At 35.0% G+C, this 24,127-nt stretch overlaps 1 protein-coding gene across 1 annotated transcript; it reads right to left on the reverse strand.

The window, feature by feature from the left end:
• Positions 1 to 3,467: 3,467 nt before the first annotated feature.
• LRFN5 (leucine rich repeat and fibronectin type III domain containing 5) lies at positions 3,468 to 20,933 on the reverse strand. The gene is made up of 4 exons (XM_046651676.1): positions 19,549 to 20,933; positions 16,200 to 16,912; positions 9,563 to 9,607; positions 3,468 to 3,539 (listed from the first exon to the last, which is right to left on the reverse strand). The coding sequence occupies exons 1-3, from the start codon at positions 20,931 to 20,933 to the stop codon at positions 9,591 to 9,593; spliced, it is 2,115 nt and encodes a 704-aa protein (XP_046507632.1). The 3' UTR covers positions 3,468 to 3,539; positions 9,563 to 9,590.
• Between the last annotated feature and the right edge of the window lie 3,194 nt (positions 20,934 to 24,127).

A 24,127-nucleotide genomic window follows, 5' to 3' on the forward strand; every position in this document is an offset into this window, starting at 1 on the left:
AAAAAGAAATGAAGTTCTGATACACCCTTCAACATGGATGAACCTTGGAAACATTAATAAGTGGAATGAGCCAGACACAAAAAGACAAATATTGTATGATCTCACTTCTATGAAATATCTAGAATAGGCAAAGTCAAAGACGGAGAAAGTTGATCAGAGTTTACCAGGGACTACAGGTAGGGGGAACAGGTACTATTGCTTAATGGGTACAGATTTTGCGTTTGGGGTGAGAAAAAAGCTTTTAAAATACAGTCATGACGATTGCACAACACTATCTATGTAATTAATGCCATTGAATAATATACTGAAAATAATTAAAATGTCGAATCTTATATATATTTCCAATAATAAAAAAACTTTTTAATAAAATATCTAGTGTAGATAACTTCCCTTTATGTTATACTTGTATATCAAAACAATCACGGACTAGGGACTTTTCCTTTGGTTGTACATATTATATCCTGCATCACTTGCATTTTTAAATAATTACGCATGCCATGATACACACACACACACACACACACACACACACACACACCCCATTTGACAAGTAGATCTATGAGATGTCAGTATAAACAAATTTTGGAAATAAAAAAGAAAAGGAAAGAAACAAAAATGGAATAAGTTCCTAACACATAGAAAGCAGAGTAAAAGAAGAAATATACTTTGGACAAAACAAACGAAGAATGTGTCATAAAAATTACATATACACGAAATGGCTTATGATGTAATTTAACAGACAACGAATACTTATACAAACTAATAAATAGCTACTAAGTTAGAAATAAAGTGGAAAATTAAAATTATTTGAGCTCTCTTTCCATGCGTAAGTTATTCCTTTCAACCAGTAATGGTACTTTATTACTAATCTTCAGTTCTACTGCTTACAGATTTCAAAAATCATAGTTGTAGATTTTCAAAATATTAACTATAATTTTCAGTCCACTTTCATGCCTCACAAGCTGTACCTATATTATACTCAAAACACTTTTATTTCATTTTCTTGTGTATATGTTTGATGTGGTTTATAACACTTCCTGTGTAAGATATGTCCCAAACTGTACAGTAGATATTCATACTTATTAGAACATATACATTTTAGCAGCTACATGACTTCCAAAATTATTCAAGAATGTAGAGTAATAGGAAAAATAGGAGTGGTTTCCAATGCATGTCCAATAACTTACAGTTGAGACTTTTTACCATCCATTAGATCACCCCTATGACGTTATAAGAGACTCAGCTAAAAGAAATTGCTCCCACTGATCCTGAAAATGTTATATTGTCACTTTTTTCAAAACTTTTATTTGTGAATGATCATTAATCCTATTTAGTTACGAGTATACATTTGTGTTCTCCTAATCTCACAGTATAAGGAGTAAATATCTGCCCGTAAAAACAATTGATTATTCCACTCTTCTAGAATCAGAGACTGTGCCCAAGTCTTCCTCACAAACAACAGTTCAACAATAAGAGAAAATATGTACACTATGAGTGCCTGGTGACTGTTGTTGGAAAGTGTGCATAAATGTAAGTTTCAATTTACGTGTAGGGGATGCAGGGTGAAGACTTGAGGTGATTAAGTACAATTTTAGTTCCAACTAAAATTAGGACTAAAAATTGTGTTCCTTGGAACACAATAGCGTGCATATTTTAAAGAGATGACTAGGTTGTCATCAAGAAAAACAAGAAGCAGGTCGGAGGGGGTGGAGGGAATTTAAGGATAAACAGGAGAATGTCCTTGAAGAAAAGCTAGCAGGTTTTCCCAAGAGAAACCTTCAAAGGTTAAACTCTGCACTGAGATCCAGGGAAGCCGTTTGTGTTCCTGAGACTTTATGTTTGTGGAGAAAAGTTGTACACAAGAGGAAGAACAGATTCCCAGAGGCAATGCTTATTGTTCAATTTGTCTCCTTTTTGACACCGTAAACATTTATCCATGCATATATCCACTTATGCACACATAAACAGGAGTGCTACAGGGCCTTCGAGTTGCCAAGAAACAGAGAATGAAGTCTGTTGCCCAAGGTCACAAGTTAACTACAGCATTTAATTCAAACCTGCTATTTCTGCTTCAGTCACTCACTGTGTGTGTCTGGGAGTGAGTGTGTGTGTGTGCATGTGTGTGCATGCACACATGTTTAAATTGTTGTCTTGTGTAGTCAGGCGCCTGAGCACAGATTCCAAGCACCATCCAATGGCTGGCGTTCTGTAACCTCTCTTCGGATGGCTGGACATTTACAAGAGTCTGAGAGATGTGGGATGGTTACCAGATTAACCCAAATTTCTTGAAAGACAAACAGTTTTCTGGCTTATTCAGTTTTAACTAATTTTTAAAAATTTTAAGCCACATATTGCTTTTAATGATTTATAACTACTAGAATTGTCAAGGAACAGAAATAAAATCTCTAATGTTTTGGAGAATCTGAATTCAATGGCCAATAACAATGTTACTAATAATATTTTTAATTGAACGTTCTGCTTACACCAAGTACAGTGATAAGCTTACATGCATGTTCAAATTTTCTGATAATATTTCTCCTGTGAGAATATGGAAGAGTAGAGCGGGTAACTGGCTACATTAGTTCAGCTCTAGACTTTGAACCAGGACCAGCTCTTAAATGTCAGGCTTGGAAACTTCTTACATATGACTCTATTAACATCTATTAGCCACCAAAGATATATTATTCCTATTTATGCTTGAGTTAAAGCAGATGTATTTTCTTCTTTATTTGCCTTGGAATTGTGCAAAATTGGAGAATTGGGCACTTGAAATGAAACATAAGGCCTACAATTATTAACACCTCTTTGCTCTGGCCCTTCAGAAAAGCATTGAATCAATTTGGATTAATCACAACACGCCTACCTTGGTACTTTCTGACGTTCCGCTACGAGAAGAGATCCCTCATCGATTTCTACTTACACTGAAGCATAGAATTGCTGTAAAGCTGTTTAAAAAACAGCTGTGCTGTCTCCCCCAGAAGTGGGTGCACTTCAGTCATGGAAGAAACTGCTCCCATATTATAAAGCAAATTGTGATCTCCTAAAGGTTTTGTACTACATAAACGTAAAAAATATGATTAGTTCTTAGAGTCATCATTTCACCATTCATACTGGAAGCAATTGATATTTCCACAAACCAGGCAATGTGCAAATTCTGTCATAGTAAAACATTTATTTGTTAAAGTGATATAGATAATTCAAGATTCTACAGTCTTAAATCATGGGTGGCAAGGTAACATGGATTGATACAGAACTCAATGCCAATGTAGGCTTTTTTCTTTCCTTCTTTAAAAAAAATACTTGTATGCCGGAAGAAAAAAAATTTGGTTTTAAAAGGGGATGAACCATGGCCTGTCGGAGCCTGTTCCACCAGCATCAGAGACTTCTGCTTCGGCTCCTGTGGACAGTTTCTTCTAGGATACCAGTTCAACAATTAGCCTTGTGAATTGAAACATTTTTGAATTTTATCCAGTAAAAATATCAGTGGCAACTTTTTTCAGGAGGGAGAGAAGTGATGCTCTTCAGATTAACTCCAGCCTCTGAAATGAAAGGAAAAGAAAAAAAAGGAAAAAAAGAAAAAAACACAAAGCTAATAAGATCATTGTGCTAGCAATCTAGAAGTTACTGAACTATAAGCAGCCAGGCAGGAGGTTATTGCTATAAAATATAAGATACACTGCTGAAAACTTTCTAGATGTGCACATCAGCTCTTCAAATGTTGCTTGGTGCTTCTAAATTGGTGAACATATAAAAGAATTTCATTTTAAAAAGGAATCTAAGTGTAATAAGCCTAAATAGTTATGCAAGTCAAAGCCAAATTGTAGAATGGCACTCTCCCCTGCTTTGGTTTCCATGTTTACATTCTCAAGTTAAGAGAAAAAAAATGATTTTATTTATTAATACATACCATTTCAGTTTTAACAAATATTCATACTGATTTTCAAAATATGAACATATTAGATCAAATTTGTTCATCACATCTAAAATCTAAGTGATTGCTACTTTTTTATATCTTCTCTTGGGAGTTTTGTATCATCTTAAAATCTTATGAAATTTAATTATAAATATAATGATAGTGAAGACTATGGCTCGTCTTCATTAACTAGTTCTTCATCCACAGAACAAATGAAATAAATATGGAAACTGACAATAACTCACAAGGGCATTCCATAGTTAACATGATTTTGAAAGAAAATTATAAAAAAGCCATTTAAAAAGTATTTAATTATCAAGCTGTGAAAATGTTTTTCCTCTAATATGGGTTCTCAGTATTCATGGATTTAAGATATATCTATAAAGTCTATCCTTGACAAAGATGAAAAATAATTTTTGAGAAGTACACAATTTTATAAATATGAAATAAAAGTAACTTCTCTCCTTTCCATTCAAAAACAACTACATGTTTAAAAGCTGGGGCTTATAAAATGCATGGCACAAATGAGTCAGGAAATATAGATTCTCCCTTAACTGCTGAATATTCTACACCAAAATGCTGATGCAGAACAGATTTGGATAACTTTATGTCATAAAAGTAGGCAAAATACTGTAGAGATATTGTATTTAAGAAAATATTTCAAAGTACTTGATAATCTGAGTAAGTGAAGTTCTTTTTGGCACAAACAATAATTTTTGAGGATTACTGAACAAGGGATTTATACAACGTTTGAAGATTGTTAGTAGTTGATAGATGTGTATCCTATTTGTAGAAAACAACTACCTTGGAAACTACTGAAAAATAGATGTCACTGTCATACTTTACCTGGAATATTCTAAGAAAGACATTTCAAAATCACTTTAATTATTGTGGGATATATCTGTTCGGTTTAGGCCTTAGCTTATTTTGGTGAAATTGGATAGCAACAAGTTTTTAATTTCTTTTTGTATTTTCAATAATGTATGCCCTTTGAAAGAAAAAAGATGTAATTGTATTATATTGAAGTTCAAGTTTCAGGAAGTACTAATATAGACAAGACTAAATATACTTAGAAGAAAAATATAGTGGAGATTATAACTAGCTTAACTTTGGAAATAATAAATCCTTCCAGAATAACAAACTATTTAAATATCAAGTTAAAGATTCTATAAGTTGAAATATCTTAAAGAGCTTTTTATTCAATTTCACATTACATAATAACATTATTAACAAGCTGTGGAGTTATGGTTTATATAAAAGCTGTTAATTTTGAAGATTAGGAAATAGCAATTAGTTTTGGGAACTATAGCATGAATTCGCCTGCCCTGAGGCTACTACCATTATGGAAATGATGACACAATATGAAGCCGAATACAAACATGCATGTAGTGGGCCTGCCCGGTGGCGCAGGGGTTAAGTGCGCACATCTGCTTTGGCGGCCCGGGGTTTGCCAGTTCGGATCCTGGGTGCAGCATGGCACTGCTTGACACACCATGCTGTGTTGGGCGTCCCACATATAAAGTAGAGCAAGATGGGCATGGATATTAGCTCAGAGCCAGTCTTTCTCAGCAAAAAAAAGAAGAGGATAGGCAGCAGATGTTAGCTCAGGGCTAATCTTCCTCAAAAGCAAAAACAAAACATGCATGTAGGATGTTCAAAGTAACATTTTTTTACTTTACTTATCAATAGACAAACTCATACAATTATTCCATAAAGATCTAAATATGGAACACAGAATTACAAGGGCATCACACAGAAAAAAAGATAAACTATAATAATTATACTAAAATATTACAAGAACTGAAAATAATGAATTTGAGGTAAGTTCAGTATGTTTTGGTAACTGTCCTCATTTAACAGTGAAAGGGTATCATGCAAAGCCCTGTGGACAGACAGCCTTATTAACCCTACCACAAAGAAAAGAGGAAAGCTTTATCTCGACAGTAAGAGAAGAAGAAATGTCCTGACACTGAATGGATTGTGGGAAAATGCTGTTAATGCCCTTACTCTGAATGGAATGAAGAACTTTGAAAGATTTTTATCTTGTACAGTTAGGATATCTAAAACAGAAGGAAATGATTTCTAAGGGTCATTGCTAATGCTAGGGTTCTACTTTTTTTCTTATTTTCTGTAATGTTCAAATAAATGTCAAAAAGTGTGCTTTAATTATTACAAAAATAGCTAAATGTTTTCTACATATGTGCCTATTCTATCACTCTTATTTTTTAAAAATTCACTTGAAGGGCATATCATAGAAAAAAAACACTGGAGAACCAAATATTTTTATTGGTCATTCTTGCTTGGACAAAACACTGGAAAGATATCTGGATTATATACACACATTTGCTTTGCTGTTTACCTCTTATTTCATATATTTTCCTAATCCTGTATTTTCCCATAATTTAAATATTGCTGTTCATTTATAATCAATATTACTAATTTTTTATTCACTTATATATTAATAGTTTCTCTAAAAGAACTGGACTCCTTTCATGATTATTGCATTTGCAGCAGAGATTTTATGACAAAGTTTACATTTTTAAAATAACTTGATTGATACTAAACACAGAATAATCAGAAGTCAAATTTATTAAAATCAGGAAGCAATTATCTTAAAGGCTGGTGCAAGCAATCATGGAATAAGTGGTAGTTTTTGTGCATACTTGTACACATACAAAATGTATACAAATTTTCTTGGTCTGAAGACAACAAATACCTTTTAAGAAATTTTACTTAAGGCATTTTCAGTATAAATGCAACCTAGTCAACTGTTCTATTTTAACTGCCGAACATGGCCTATCCATTGTTTTACTGGGTTCACTTTACGCATAAAAATCTTTTCAAACATAAGGTTAATTTACATGTAAATTTTACGTGCAGAATAGTTATCACCAAGTTTATCAATGATTCCTCTCCCCTTTGCTCTCAATTCATCTTAGTGTGACTAGAATCTAATGATTTTATTATAGAAGGATTGTATGTGATAGATTAAATATTTTCGGCTCGCTCTATTTCTATACGTACGCAGGAAGGGTCTTAGGGAAGAAAATTGGCATAGGGCATATTTTGTCTAATGGAAATAAAATTAACGTATTAACTCTTTACCCTTAGGAAAAAAAAAAAAAACGCGTCTTAGCAGCCACCTCAGTATGAAGAACACCTGAGCCGCTGATCGGACGAGCCCTTCTGCCTTCTCTGTACCTTCCTATTAGAAGGTATATCAGGGACTGAGGGATAATCAATTTAATATCATGCCTTGGAAACATTTTTGATATATTAAAAAAAGAAATGTGTGGTAAGTTTTCTTGCTTACTTTTACTGTCTATATACACAGGGAGCATTTTAATTTAAGTGTAATGCATCGGGCAATATCCAAATTGTTGGAAAATATATTTTTCCTCTGGGTAGGAATAGCCATATGTTACCTTCCTGCAGGAAATATAAATGTAAAATAAAATTTTATATCCTCCCCTAAAAAGAGCTGAGAAGCTGTGAGCAGGAGGAATCTCTTCCGGCGCTCTACCTCACGGCCTTCACACGCGGCGAAGGACTGCTGGTGGTGTGGAAGGCCGCGAGCAGTCCAAGAGCACGCAGGTCACAATCTCTCCAAAGGGGCCTCCCTGTTTGGTTGTGCTGACCGCAGTTCGAAGGATAGGCCTGCTAGAGCAGAAAGCGTTTACCAAGTACCAAGAACAGGTACCCTGAGGTCATAGGGTGACTTAAATCTCATCCTAGAAACGTAGCAAGGAGTTGGCTAATGTGTGAATGATGCATTGCCACTAAATTTTGATAAAATTATTCTTTGCTCGTGGATTTATTTTTCTTGTAATGCTTGTAGAAAGAAAGAAAAATTAGCCAAAGCATGGAAGGACATTTCTATGACATTATGACATAGTCATCTGTTTCAGAAAGGGAACTAAAGAAAAAAGCATAAAGTTTTTAAAAAGGTGACATTCCGCATGTATATATTCATTCTGTAAATCTAATACACAACACACATATATGCACATGAATTTACTACATATAGAAATGACAAGTCACTGAAAGGTTATGCACCAGATTGTTAGTATTTGTGCCTAAGTGGTGGATTATAACAGATTTATACTTACTTTTACTTTTAGCTGTGTTTTCCAAACCTTCTATAATTAATACGACTTATTTTAAGACAAAGAAAGTCATTATCAGAAAACTGACTTACTCATCACATTGGCAAACCCTGTGCCATCTCCTGTAGTACACAAACTCCCAGGAGATGACTTTTCTCTAAATTTGACTTCTACAATGTGGTTAAGTAAAAAATAAACACTATAATATGTAACATGTCCCATGAAATGTGAATATTTGGGAAATTACTTTAACTGGTAATTGAAAAATGACTCAGATCGACTCTCCTGCTTCCAGAGCTTGATATAACATTTAGCACCATTGTGGATCGTGCTTCTGAGAGATTAACCATGTCCTTCTTTATCCCTTTCTAAAGATATCCTAACTTTCCGAACAGCTAGGTGTCCAAAGTTACATGATAAATGAACTTTTTAAAGTCAACAACTGCGAGGGAGGTTAGGGAAGAAGGAAGACGGAGAGGAAGGGAGGAAGAGAAAGAGAGAGAGAAGTTAAGATTCAGAAAGAGAAGTAGAGGGTGATGGTGGGACAATGCACCTTCAGGTAGGTCAGTTCAGTACACAACACAGAAGACAAAGTGTGTGCCCGACACTGTGCTATTGATTGTTTCCAGTGAGGCATCTGTGCAATTTTTGCAACACAGGAAAGGGATCCTAAATTTGGTAAAGAAATGATGCATGAAAAGCATTTTCTTTGATTCAGAATGAAATTCATTAGGGAAAACCCTGAATGATTGTCCCAATTATTGTTATCTTTTAAATATGAAATTTAAAATAAACAAGACCCTATTTTTACTACCAACAAATAAATCAGTGGCCGTTTTTAGAACTTTTAAGAGCAGAATAATTTTTCTGTGCTAAACCTTAAGCAAATGGTTGATGCTTCCAGCTGTTTGAACAGATTGCTAAAGTGCTATTCTGCTCTGGAAACACACTTTCTGATCCAATTAAAGTGCAGGAATCAAATACTCATTTGAAACTTCAAAAAAAAAAAACCAAACAAACCCCACAACCAAGAAGAGTAATTGGTTGCTGACAAAAGGAATACCATGAATATTTCATGTGTAGTCTTTTGCTACATTTTATAGTGGGTTCATTCATTTTAGATAACAGTGAGACAGTCCTGTTCATCCACTTTCAGCAAGGCAAAATGGATCACCTTTGCTCCTATGAGGATGTGGAGGTCAAGGATGAGGACATTCTTATCAAGCTACAGTCTTCACATTGGGGAGTATTTGTAAAAATGCACATGATATCAGGCATGACTCCAAGAGGGACTCCACAGTCACAACCACATTCCCATTCCTCTTACTGTATGAATTGGAAATGTCACAACCAGAAATATGTCTAAACTTGGGAACTAGAAATTCACTTAGCCAAACCGAACTCCAGTCTTTACCATTGAGCAAGTTTTAACGGAAAATTTCCACAAGCCAAATAAGCTAGTAAAACAAAAATTAAAAATTCATTTATAAAAGACTATGCCCACTTAAGTGCTGAAGAATGCGACAGGTAACAAGGATCTCACCTGTGTTTCCTGGACAATCTGGTCAACATTAGTCAGGCAAAGCATCTGGGAATAAAATGTGTAGTGTCATGAACAATTCTTTTTTTAAGAAACAGACCTGAAAACATTTCTCACTGAAATCTTGATAAGATTTCTCTTAACAAAGATTTATCTAGACTTTTCTTTGAACTTACCAGTTCTTGGGTTAATTGCAACTGACTTTTATAATAATTTGTAGTTCTCTATGGCTACTTCCTGACATATTATACTATAAAGGTAGAATTTTTAAAAATATTTTTCTAGTTATTACAATAAATAATTATCAATATGGAATGTGCTTTTCTGGCCAAAGTTCAGTATGAGAATTAGGCTTCTATTCATTTTCCCTTTGCAAAATTAACATTTCTACTACAGAGTTGCATATGGTTAATATGGAAAGATGCATCAAGAAAAAAAAAAATCCAGAGCAGGAAATGTCATTTCACCATATTACCATGCACAGCATAAAATGATCATTTAAATATAAACTATTATGCAGTAACCCCCCCAAATAATAGCATGTTTTACTGAGTACCCATTTATCCTTATATAAAACAGTAATGTTCTAAACGCAAATATTCTGCCTTTAAAAGTCCATACATATGTTCCAATTGGCTGCAAATGTTTAATATCATTCCATAGCCTTGCATAGCACACATTCTATTTCTTTCCAAAATGTCCTCTTTGTAAGCAAATACTTCTAGTCATTAACAAGTGACACAAGGATAAGGAAAAATTAGGTGTCTCAGGAAAAAGTTGTTCTCAGGGGTCACAGGTGAGTGTGACGAGAATAGTACAGAATTCTTTTTTATAAAACCTCTAGCACAAATATTCATATAAATTTACAATGGCCTCTGGAGATTAGGTTTTACATGAAAGCAGTCATAAGACATGTTCACATTACACAGAAGAAAATGATCAGGAAATTACATTATGGTAGAGCCAACATAGTATATTTCACAAGCCCCTAGAGCACTAATTTATTGGATATATTCTGGAGCAGAATCACACTATTCATCCAGCTCATGTTTCAGGCAAGATTAAATGTGCCTCCATTTCCAAACACAAAATGAAAGGGACTTCACAGCTTTCCCCTGAATGTATCGGAAAATATTTGTTTTTAAAATTCATGAACATAACAGTCACCTCTTTGAAAAGGATGGATGAATATTGTAGAGAAGGTTATCACTAGGAAGTTCAGAAAATTAAATTTGTACTTGAGACTTTATATTCCACTGGAATCTGATAAATAAACATAGTTTGTACAGTTGTTCTGGGAGAAGTTCTCTTATAGCCAGTCCATTTAAATGTGATTTTGTTACAGTAATTACAATCCATGCTTCAGGACACAAAATTATGATTTTAAATGATAAATTTTATAAGTACATATATTAGTATATCTCTATGTTACATATATCTCTATCTACATAAATAGATATATAAATATATGCAGCATATGTATTTTATTCAATGGTAACTTTAGATACTAAATTTTGACTTTGAAATAGCTGACCAAAATCAGAAGACAATGGTACCCTAATTATTTTTTATACTGACTATTTGTAATATTTGATAAAACTGCAAATGCACTAATATTACCTAAATGAGGTAATTTCATACTTAAATATACTCCCAGTTACAAACTCTTCCTCTCTATGTCCCACATCAGATAACACCACGATTTTAGGCTGACTCAATCACAGTTTATGTTTACCATTCTTTCTACATTAAGCGATCTTCTGTACTGCTACAAGAAGGATTGGCTCTGCTGCAAAACAAATAAACAAAGGGACAAACCAAACCTGACAAAAACCAACTGCATTTGTAATCCCAGCACGTATTCATTATCTAGCACAAGAGGGAAAGGACTGAGTAATCAGAAAGACAGAGCTATGAAGCTATTACAAAATTGTGTCATTAATTTTGGCTATTTTCTCTACGACATTTTAAAAATGAGAGATTCCTTATCCATAAATTTAACTCAACTAACATTTAACTTCCAAACATAATAAGATAAGTTATCATCATCATCATCATCCTCAACCTAGGATGATGAGAAAAATATCCTTTCCCATCCAATCCACCTCTGTGCTGAAGTCCTTTCCCCAGAACCCTTCACACCACTCACACACGGAAGCATCCACAGATACTGATGAAGGAGAAAGACTGGACTCTTCCTGAGACCAAGGGAAGGCTGAGCAGGGAGTAGAGAGTAGAGAGTCTTCATTCTGTGGTACATAAATGAGCACTGCTTTCTCAGCATTATAAAATGGGACTGGAATTTCGCCACACCAAGAAGACAAGGGCTCCTATCTGCAGGCTTCTTTGAAATAACGCTCCGTTTACCTTCACAATTCTATGTACAATAAGATGTTTTACGTATTCGGAATTTTTTAAACTGTTGGCATTTTAACGATTGTTTTTAAGTTTACTATTGTGAATAGACAGAGGGGAAAATACTAAAAGGCAATGGATGTAAAATTGGTGATAATGGCTCTACTAAGTTTATTAACTTTATAAATGAAATATTTAGTTTCCTTTGAGAAATACAAACAAATAAAATAGTTAAAATTTAGTCTGGAATTTAAGAATTCCGAATGCTTTAAAGTGAAGTAGAAAATACTTCATAAAAAATGATAAAAAGCAATCCCTATAGACAAGCGGAATACATTTAATTTTTTAAAAATTACTTAAATTCTTGTGGAGAACGTATGTATCATTGAGATAGCAGCCTTTTTATGTTTATAGATGCCTTTTAATAGTTCAAAAACCTATTTTTCAAAATAAAATATATCTTCAAAGCAGCTAAAATCAACTGTCTGAAAGCATAAATAGCTTACTGTGACGTCAGCTTAACTAACTACATTTACTACTTGGGAAAAATATAGGAAATAAATTGGTCATAGTGAGAGTGTTATGGTATCAAATTTAAATTATTGCATTTAATGTTCCTCTGTATTAATCTATTTGTAGGCTAAAAATAAATAATATTCATCAAACCAAACTTTGTTTCCTCTTAGGATTTAGAGGGAGCTTCATTATCCCCTTATGACATTCAGATATTACATATATTAAAAAAAAAACCTACTTTAATAGTAGTTTGACATTTTCAAATTTGGGGACAATTATCCAAAAGAAACAGGAAACAACACAGGAACACATATAAGTAAGAAAAAAAAGTTTGGAGTAAAGATCTGGAAATACATTGTTTCTTAGTTTGTTTTCATCTTGAACAAGCTGAAACCATAGTGCAAAATGGCTAAAATGAAAGAAAAGTAATTAAGAATAAGGCATCAAAAACCATATATATAACCCATACATAGTCAGCAATGACAATCAGCAAACCATGTGCTTTGGATCACACATATACATATATATATATATATGTATATACATACTGCTGGTTCAGCGAGGAATGCAAGAAATGACAGGAAGAAAACTAGAAAGAGACAGAGAATTTCTTGCTTGTAGCAATATAATGTCTGGACCACAAATGTCTATCGTGCTAATGAATCAAAGCTCGTATTACTGGACCTTCCTCCCTGGCCCCATTCATTCATTTATTTATTTACCCGTTCATTTATTTATCTATCCATTCACTTCTTCATTCATCTGAAGAACTATTGTGTTTCAGACAGTATTCCAGTTACTTTTAAGCACCTGGAACCGTCCCACAGATTTATTTTTCAGTCACTGCACACCAAAACAGCCCTGAGCAAAAGTTTTTTCATATACTTTAAAAAAAAAACCAAAAAAACATTTGAAAAGGCCAATCTTATGTTGATCTCTCAAAATACAAAGTTTTTGAAAAACAAGCACACAGCCCTTCTTATCACTTCTAAGAACAAATGTTCAAGGATTTGGTTAATTCATCCTGAAAATAGTCTTGTAAATGTAATAAAAATTTAAATGGTTTCGATGGCTTTAGTCAAACAGAATACATTTCACATGATTAGATATTATAGAGTTCTAAATGTTTATGAGAAATCAAAGATCTTTAAGTAAAGCTTCATTAGACACATAAGCAGAGAATTGATTTTAAAAAATACAGGCAACTGAAAGATAGACAGTAAGCCAAGCAGTAGCTCGGAGTAGACCTGCTAAGCTGCGGCCTATGCTGTGTGGTTCCAGAGTCCCCTTGATCACAACCTTCAGAAGCCCAGATTCCTTCTCTGGGGATTCGTTTAAGTCTTGAAAGCTTTTACTATATATTCAGGACTTTTCAATACTATGGAGGTGAAAACTAGGAAGGGGGAAAGTAATATGTTTTTGTCAATCGGCACCTCGTGAAGAACTAAGTAATGACGTTAGTTAAGAATCTTTAGTTGGCGTCAGAGCATTATGACAGATACAATGTTGAAAATCCACTTCGCTTTGAGTGATGCTTTTGATTTTACAAACTACTACCACACGTGTGATCTCATTATTCCTCCCAAGAGCTACAGTCTTGACCCCTGAAGGCTGATGAGATTGTAGCAGCCTGGAAGACAAATTCCAGAAAGGGACGCAGGGTGGACTCAGCATTTAGGAAACACCCAAGGGCATGAGAGTCCATCAGACCATTTTCTTCCAGACAGGCACAGAAAGTGATCTCTACTTGCTTTCATCTTACCTGATTCTGAATGTCATCACGATAAATCATGGAAGATAAGATGTGCTCGGTCAAGTTAAAATTAACTGCAATTTTTATATATGCCTCCAGCAGGAGGAAATTAAACTAAGGATTGACATTCCTCATTTGTGTTTTAAATGGCGTTTCCAGTGATCTGAAAGAGTTAATAAACTTTTACTGTGTACTTAACTTACTCCCAGGGAGCATTTTATATAAATAAAGTACATACCTTATTATATTATGGCTAAAATTTTTTGTGCAAAGTTCCCACATGAGCATTATTTTAAAAAAATCCAACCAAACAAACAAAAATCCCACCAAAAGCCTTAAAGCTAACTTCCGTTTACCGATCTGGAATAAGACATCATCAAGTTAGCACATCGTGCTGTAAGGTTTTCAGTGAGTACATAGGAACACTGATCTACAGACCTGCATCTCAGTGAATGTCCAAGAAGGGCTTATTATCAAGGAGCAATATTGTTGTCTGACTAAATTTAAAAATCTTTCTTTTAATGACGTATTATCACAAAGCTGCATTTGTAATTAAATTTCATCACCGGTTTTGGTTCAAACAATAAATGCATTTGCTCTAAGAGAAATAGTCAAATTCAGAATCGCAGTGCAGAGGGGAAAAAGGAAACCACTACTTGATTAATGAGCGATGACTTTATATTGCTTATAAATGTAATGAGAACTCCATCAAAAGTTTTTTATTTTACTTGATGATGAAAATAAACATCTTTTTGATAAAGGACTTTTTTGTCCCCCTTTTTAACTTGCAGTAATAAAAACACAAAACTCGAGGCTGGCCTGGTGGTGCAGTGGTTAAGATCGTGTGCTCTGCTTTGGAGGTCCGCTTTACAAGTTTGATCCGGGGCGTGGACCTAGCACCACTCATCAAGCCACACTGTGGTGGCATCCTACATAAAATAGAGGACGATTGGCACAGATGTTAGTTCATCAACAATCTTCCTCAAGCAAAAAGAGAAGATCGGCAACAGAAGTTAGCTTAATGCCAATCTTCCTTATAAAAAAATGAAAAAAATAAAACATTCATTCAGCAAATGTATATTGAATGAATGAAAACATCTTCATATGCCCAGGTATGTGCATATGAAATTGTGGTGTGTGACTTAAAACTGAATTGGATTTTTTGATAAATGTAAAATCCATTGTATTTTCTTCTGCTTCCCATGGAAAAAGCTGTGTCATAGATGAGAAATATCATAGAATCATTAAGGCATCTGAATCAAGAATATTGTTTAGAAGGGTACTTTCTTTAACTCCGTTGGGTATACTTATTGAGTATTTTATTTTAAATAACATAACACAGAGTTGTTCTCCACAATATTTGTCTAAAAACAAAAAACATTGTGATTGAAAGAAAATATACAATCTTCTCATCGAAAAATACCAATCCTCCATAGGTGGTCCTTTGTAAGACTGGAGGAAATATGCAAGACTTTTTTTTCCTATGACAACTTTCATTTTGTGATCTGCTATTGCAGACCCCAGAAGCCAGTTTTAGAATAGGGGAAGGCACTGCTGCTATGTCATGCTTTTTTTCTTAAACCATGTTATATGTGTTACATATATATGTGTATATATATACACCCTCTCTCTCTCTATATATATATACATATGGTAACTATACCCTAGAAGGTTTATACACCTTGACTCTATTAGCCAGGTCTCAGAGAGACAAGACTGGAATTCCAAACCCCAATTTCCTATGTGAGTTCTCAAAATGATTTTTTCACTGAAAAGAAAGAATAAATTACACAGTGCTTTCCATTATCCACTCAGAATTTGAAAGAGTCGCTTTTCCACTAGGGCCATGAGAACTGTTGGACTGAATTAACATCACATTCATAGACACACTTCTTTTAGACAACAGTCCACATGGGTTCGGTGAGTGAATGGAACAAGAGCATTCCTTTAATTCTCCGTTCAGGGAGGACCTGTGCCTCGCTCGGGCTCTCTCAGCAGGCAAAGTGAGAAACTTACTTGGCTTTGAATGTGCTCTTTTGGACGCCGGCCCCTCTGTGAGAGAATCAGGAGGTCGACTAGCTAACTGCAATGCAGTCGAGTTGTTCCTGTTCGTGTTTTGGGACTCCACAGTTGTGACAGCTTCACTCTGTGGTTCGGTGCTTGGCTTTGTGCCAGTCTTTCTTTTCTGCTTTTGGGACACAGAAGTGCTTGAAGTCCAGGTAGGAGGCAAAGCAGAGGTAGTGGTAGAGGAGTCCTGACTCGCGCACGTTTCTGCAGATTGTATAACACTGTCATTGGCGGCTTTACAACACTGCACACTCTCTTCACGTCCCACAGCTTGTTTGGACACGGACTGGGGCAGCGTCACACTGCAGCCTTGCATTTGAGCCCCATTAGTTTGAGAGTAGACATTGCTGACCTTGGTGACCTTGTGTTGCCCATTATTGTTACAAACCTTATACCGGATCATTAGAATGATGATGAAAACCAGTACGGATGCTACAATTATTCCACCAATAATAATAATCATGGTGCCTCCCAAAAACTGAGACTGCATGAAATGGCATCGCACATAATCCTGTTCCGTAGTAAACTGGATGCAACCCACGACTCTTGTGGCAGTGAGGGAAGTGATGCCATCATCGTATATTGCCAAGACACACAAGTCATACATAGTTCCAGCAGCCAGGTTATTGACAAGAAAGGTTTTGCTCGTAGGAGGTATCATTCTGAGGGACAATGGAATTTGTGTTAATATTAAAAACAAAACAAAACATACATACACACAGTCAGTATGACTTCAGTTCTGTTCATTTCAGTAATCTTTAAGATAAGCACACGTATAACAGATATGAAATATGGGAAAATGATCTAATCTTATTATATTTACCCAGTTAAAACGTCTAAAAGTCATTGCTGGATTCTGCATTATATTAATGGTGCCTGCACCATGCCTTGACAAGCTTACTAATTACATTGCTTGGCAAAGCAGAACTCCTAATAAAAACCACCTCTAAAAAATCATTTATGACAAATTGCTTTTGAAGGGTGTGACTGTGACATTATCTGACTACTAAACAAATCCATTTAGCACTTACAACACCTCTGTGACTAAAAGCCAATTTGAAGGAAGGGAAAACACTGACAATCACATTAGAAACCAGAATGGAAATGCATTTCGGAGTATTTATTTTCCAAATCAGTTATAACCTGCTATGGAATGATACCGAGTAAATCTATCTTTAATAACTAAGATAATTACTAAGATTTAAGTACTTTATCTACAGATCTCAGCCCTCTCTGATGCCTTCAACACTTGCTTCCCAATATGCTTTTATCTATAAATGAGGTAGATGAAAATGTATGGGTAATATTGTCCTAGAAACGCGAACAAGGCAAGGCTGTTGACCAGAACATAAACCCGTCGTGCTCCCCATTGTGGGCTGATGAAATTACCTTCAGCACAAATTTCTACAGTTTGATAAGAGTTTATAGACAACTCTGAATCCATTGTATCACAAAAGTTTCTGTGGATGCCTGTTTTCCACTAATTTTTTCTTAGTAGCAACCAAATATGACCTAGACTAAGAGTTAATTTGGAAAAAAAGGTTTGAAACTGTATTTTTTCCCTGAAAGAGAGTTTTAGGAATTTCAAAACTTGCCCATGCTAAACTGTTATACAACCTACACAATGTATTCTAAATGTTCCAAGAAACTTTTAGGCCAGAATATGTATTTGTGATTGAAATCACTACCATTTAGTGAGTGCATGATAAATACGAGGCATTACTAAGCACTTTATATACATTATGATTTAACTTTTACAGTGACCATACAAAGTAAGCATTATCATTATTTTACACATGACAAACAGTAGGGTCAGGAATACAAGCAATGTCCTCAAGGTCACATAGAATTTACTTGTCATGGAAGAATTAAAACCTTGGAATTTGGAAAATAGAAACTAACTGCCCTATGTTACAGAATTAATGCTTAAAATATATAGAATGTCCAGTAGCTGCAGGAAGGGGAGGGGTGGGGGTGGATGCTGGTCTTTGACAACGGGCTAAATAACCCATAGCCTGGGTGAAGAGTATGACTAGGGCAAGCTACTTTGTGCTAATATACATGCATCAGAGTCGACATCCCCAACATTTAGTAATGAGAGGGGTATTAGAAACCATTCACTCTAATCTCTTCCTTTTAAAGATGAGGAAATTAAAACTCAGCCAGGTAGAACCTTGCCCAGGATCGATCACATGGCTAGCTAGGCCAGTTTTGTTGTTTTCTACCAGCTCATGCTCATTTCTAAAAATTTCCATACATGAGTGAAAATCAAATTATCTTCAAGAATTCATCTGGGTATATAAGAACTGAGTTGATCTGATTTCAGAAAAGCATAAAGACAAAAAAAAAATATATATATATATTTCAAAGCCATGATTTTGCATCGTTTCCTAGGAGTAATAATAGTCTATCATGACTGAAATTATATGGAGGGGTAAAAATGTGTATTTCCAACTGAAAATTGGACAAGATGTGACTATAAATCAATGAGGCTGAACTTTAGAAAAACATACCAGAAATCCTTTACTCAAATGCAAATTCTCCATCAATGTCCTTATCCGGAGATGACATACTTAACTCCAGCGATACTTTCACTGCTCAAAATATTTGCGAACTTTCTCTTTGGAACTGTCTTAAGAACCAGGGTACATGAGACAACACACACACACGTAACTCAATCACTCAAAAAATCAGTCTCATTATTTTATAGTTACATCCTATTTTTGACCAAAAAATGGCAACACCCATCTTGATCACCCACCTTATTCATAAGACTTGGCTCCAAATGGCTTTTGCTTGTTTCCAAAATTCAAATTCACCCTCAAAAGACGAAGATTTGCCACCACTGAGGATATTCAAAATAGTATGACGAAGGTTCTAAAGATAATTCCAAAAGTGCTTTGAGCAATGGCAGCATCATTGGGATAATGGAATAGCCTCCCAACGTGACTTCCTTGAAGGAAAGAACACTCTTGTGGATGTGTAAATTCTGGTATGTTTTTGAATTTTTAAAATAAATCAATCTTGTTCTCTGATAGTCACATCTCTTAGATGAGGGGAAAAAAGTAAGCAAGCATAATATTAAATATAAATTTGAACTCTCTAAAAATAACACCATTCAAAATATATCCCCATATGTATTCACCTTTCACAAGCCTCACATTATATTCTTTAAAAAATGGAGTACTATCATTACAAAAAAGGGTAGCACTGCCAATTAAAAAGAAATCAGTCGTGGAGTAACAAGTCCTACACTAAGATGGCTATTGAGTATAAAAATGTGCTTAACTTTTCTTACCTGTAAACAAGGGTGTCATCATAAGTGCCATTGTACTGGATTTGAAACATACGTATTCCAGGGATATTTCTTTGAAAATTAAATTTAAGTAGTGCCGTAGACGATGTTGCCTCTGCCACCACAATTTTATCTTGACTCATTTTGGTATCACCATTACTGCTGCTTGCATTAGAACCTGACTTAGTAGAAGTTGAGATATCTGAAGACCCAGGATCAGGCTCATGGATGTGGTTTGTACTGTTTAGTAAGTGAGGGAGCTTAATTATATGAAGATCCACCGTTTGTGTTGCCTCCCCAGCAGGATTGGAAGCAATGCAGGTAAAAGCACCTGTATCCTTGACAGTCGTTATAAGGATGTCAAGTGTCCCATTATCATACACCAGAGATCTTGTTGCATTCGAAATAAGCTTCCCTTCAGGAGAAATCCAGTGAATTGCAGGTTCAGGGTCTCCCCTGGCTTTGCACCTCAGTGTTGCCCTTTGACCCTCCAGGACTCTCATCTCATGTGTATGACGAGTGATGAGAGGAGGCTCACACAAGAACTCTTCCTCAGGAATTGACCAAAAATAGCGGCCAGTCAAAAGTGCTGGCGAAGCACAGGTCTCAAGGTCATCTTCCCTGGACAGACGCCTCAACCACAACAATTCACAATTGCAATGCAAAGGGTTTCCACCAAAACTTAATGCAAAAGTAGAGGGGCTTATGATTCCTGAGGTTGCTAGTACCTGAGCTCGCTGAAAGAGAGGGTCAGGCGGTAGCTTCTGCAATTTATTTGATGTTACATCTAGCCGAGTCATCTTGTGCAAGTGGGAGAAAGTCCCCTTAGGAATGTTATCAATCATGTTGTGATCCAAACTAAGGGTGTGCAAGCTAACCATCTTCTCAACGGCATCCCAAGGAATTGTTTCTAAATTATTATAGGACAGATCCAGTTCCTCAAGGGCAAAGACATCATCAAATGCTGTAGAAGAAATTAAAGTCAGCTGATTGTTGTTCAATATCAAATGATGCAGATTGGAAAGCCCACTGAACATATCATTTGTAATTTTAGTTAATCGGTTGCTATTCAAATGCAGTGCCCTCAAATTTCGTAAGTCAGCAAAAGCATGAGGTGTAATAAAACTTATTGTATTCCTGGATAGAGTCAGGTCCACCAAGCTGGTCATATTGGCAAAATCTTTCCTTTTAATATTTGTAACAAAATTGTCTGCCAACCGCAATTCCACAGTTCTTCTGTCAATGTTGGGTGGAACAAATAAAAGCCCTTTCTTGGCACAAAGGGTTGCAAGATTAGGAGACAAAATCTGACAGACACAACGCTTTGGACAGATCTGAGCTCTCACTGCTATGCCAATGAAAAACAGATAAAAAAGAAATTTTTCCATTGTAGATCAGATTTAAGAGCCTGTAAGAGAAGACACAGAATTTGTTAGCATCCAATCATTTGACTAATGTTCATATTCTAATATACTAGCATAACCTTTTTAATACAAATTGGAATACAGAAACTATTTGTTTACTTAATAAACAAGTACAAAATATCCATTCTGTATTGGAGGCTGTAAAGGACACCAGGATGAAAAATATACCATTCATGGCCTTGTGGGATTTAAAATCAAATGGGAAAAACAAAGAAGTCAATAGATCATTACAATTCTGTAAATAAAGTGCTATTTTTGAAATATTCCCCAAGGTAGTCCATGGGTGCACAAAAAAGAGACATTAAGTGCAGATTGAAGGATGGGAGTTCAAGAAAACGTCCCTTAAACCCTGAAAGACATCTTATAAGTTCAAAAGCTTAAAGCCATAAAGGATTTGCAAGTATTTCAATTTACTAGTCTGGGTAGAAACAATAAGAAACAATATTTGTTATTGTTAATCTTATGGCACGATATTTGAAAATAATTTTTGATTAAATTTTATTCATGTTTTACAAACTAGCTTGAACATAGTACATCCGCCATATCCTAAATGCAAATATAGGATCTTATTCCCAAAAATAAATAGACTAACATTTACCACAAATGCTCTGATCTCCTCAAAAGCATGTTTTATTTGATATAAATGTGGATCTTTGAAGGTAATTTATGGGAAGTAGTTACCAAAATGCTTGACAGTGAGTCCAAAAAGATATCATATGTCATTCTCTTTTTCTTAAAATCTTAATGCATTTATATTTATCCAAATTTAATTTAAAAAAACACCTTGACAGTTTCATTTTCCAGTTTGATCTTAAGTATTTGCTCTTGAAGTTAATCTTCAAAGATAAAAATACTAACACATATATGATTAAAACTTCTCATAAGTTACATGTAGTTTTAAACAGCAACAAAGTTTTAAACAGCTGGAGAAAATCAAATTTTTAATTGATTAAAATGTGAAATATGGAATTATTCTAGAAATAATGCATCTAGTTTTCTAAATGAAACATACTTACAGGTTTGATCTATTTTATGCCTATTTTATGTGATGTTAAATGTGGTTGTAATGAATAAGAATTCTCATTCTCAACAAATGGAATAATCTTACTCTTCTGTTCATGACAGAATAATTAGTAGTAAACTAGCCTTTCCACAATAAACAGAAAAAAACTGTACAAAAATATATAAAACTACACTTTTCTGACACTGGAAAAGAGGAAGCACAGAAATTTGATCCTTGAGAAAAGTGAATTTAAAAAAAATGAACCCTGTCATTGCTCCTGGAGACACTTCCAAACCACAGCACAAAGAGAGACAACAAGCAAAGCATGAGCAGCCTCATTCAGTGGAAGAGACACTGGAAGAGACTGGAGAGCAGAGTCTCGGGTGGCTTGAATTTCTGGGGCAGAGTACCAGAAAGGAGAGAGTTCTCAGAGGAAAGAACTCCAGGAATCTCTGGAGGTAGAGACAGGGCAATAGATACTAATCATTCTCAAACACTGATGATAAAGGGGGGAAAGAAACGTGAACAGACACTCAGTGACCTGTAGAAAAATATTAGGAAGTCGAACACACATATAATTGGAGGATCAGAAGAAGGCTGTAGGGTAGAAATAGATTTGAAGAAATATAGGCAAAATGTTTTCAATCTGTGATAGAAAAACAGCAGCCCATAAATCCAAGCTCAAAACAAGAAAAATCAAACCAAGATACCTCATAATCAAATTGCTGATAGACAAAGAAAAACAGAAAATAATCTTAAAAGCAGTCACAGAAATAAGACACATTCCAACAAGATAAGGGGAACAAAACACAAATAATGGATGACTCCTCGCTGACTCCTCTTTGGAAATAAAGCAAGATGGAAGACAATGAAAAATATCGTTAAAGTGCTGCAAGAAAAAAGGAAAGTCTGTCAACCTGGGTGGTGATTTATATATTCAGAAAAGATGAAAATAAAATAAAAACTTTTGAGAGAAACAAACTGAAAGTTTCTTCACCAGTAGAACAGGTCTATAAGAAAATATAAAGAAATTCTCTTCAGGCTGAAGGAAAATTATATCAGGTGTAATCTTGAATCTGTATAAATGGATGAAAAGCAACAGAAATGGCATATCTGTGGGTAGTATAAAATATATTTGGTGTGTTTTACTTTGTTTATAAATAGTACTTCTGATATAGATATAAAAAGTTACAGAAAACCATCACTCTCACTGTAACAGTCAAATAAGCTGGATAAGCTACAAATCATAATTTTTTAAAAAACTAAGAACATATAATGCTGAAGATACCAATAAACTTAAAGGAAGTATATTCCAGACAGTGACAGTCCCTGATGAAAGGGAATAGACCCATAGATGTCCTCCTATTTCCTACACTGACCCAAAAGTAAATAGGAGGACCTATTTGGCATAAATTGACGTGAGGAGAAACCACCTATCCTTTTAACAAACTACTTTTAACACCTTATGTTTTTAGAGCAGTTGTAGCTTTATAACAGAACTGAGAGGAAGGTACAGAGACTTCCCATGTACCAACTGCTCCCACACATGCAGAGCTTCCTCCATTATCAACATCTCCCACCAGAGGGGTGCATTTGTTACAAACGATGAATGTACTTTGACACAGCATCATCACCCAAAGTCCACAGTTTACCTTAGGGTTCACTCTTGGTGTTGTACATTCTATGGGTTTGGACAAATGAGTAATGATCTACATCCTCTATTATGGTATCACATAGAGCATTTTCACTGTCCTAAAAATCCTCTGTGCTTTGCCTCTTTCTCTCTCTCTGGCCCATTCCTGGCAAACACTGATTTTTTTACTGTCACCATATTCTGTCTTTTCTAGAATGTCATATAGTTGGAATCATACAGCATGTAGCTTTTTCAGATTGCCTTCTTTCACTTAGGAATATGTCTTTAAGGTTCCTCCGTGTCTTTTTGTGGCTTGATAGCCCATTTCATGTTAGCACTGAATGATATTTCATTGTCTGAATGTATCACAGTTCATCCATTTACCTACTGGACATCTTGGTTGCTTCTAAGTTTTGGCAATTATGAATAAAGCTGCCATACATCTGTGCACAAGCTTTTGTGTGAACATAAGTTTTTTAAGTCCTTTGGGTAAATACCAAGGAGTATGATTGCTGGACTGTG

The sequence above is a fragment of the Equus quagga genome, chromosome 2 (genome assembly GCF_021613505.1).
Source record: "Equus quagga isolate Etosha38 chromosome 2, UCLA_HA_Equagga_1.0, whole genome shotgun sequence".
NCBI lineage: Eukaryota > Metazoa > Chordata > Mammalia > Perissodactyla > Equidae > Equus > Equus quagga.

Coding starts and splice junctions, on each gene's coding strand:
- LRFN5 (XM_046651676.1), bottom strand. CDS start 20,933: ATGGAAAAATTTCTTTTTTATCTGTTTTTCATTGGCATAGCAGTGAGA. Junction 16,913..19,548: donor GATGACACCCTTGTTTACAG/GTAAGAAAAGTT, acceptor ATTGTCCCTCAG/AATGATACCTCCTACGAGCA.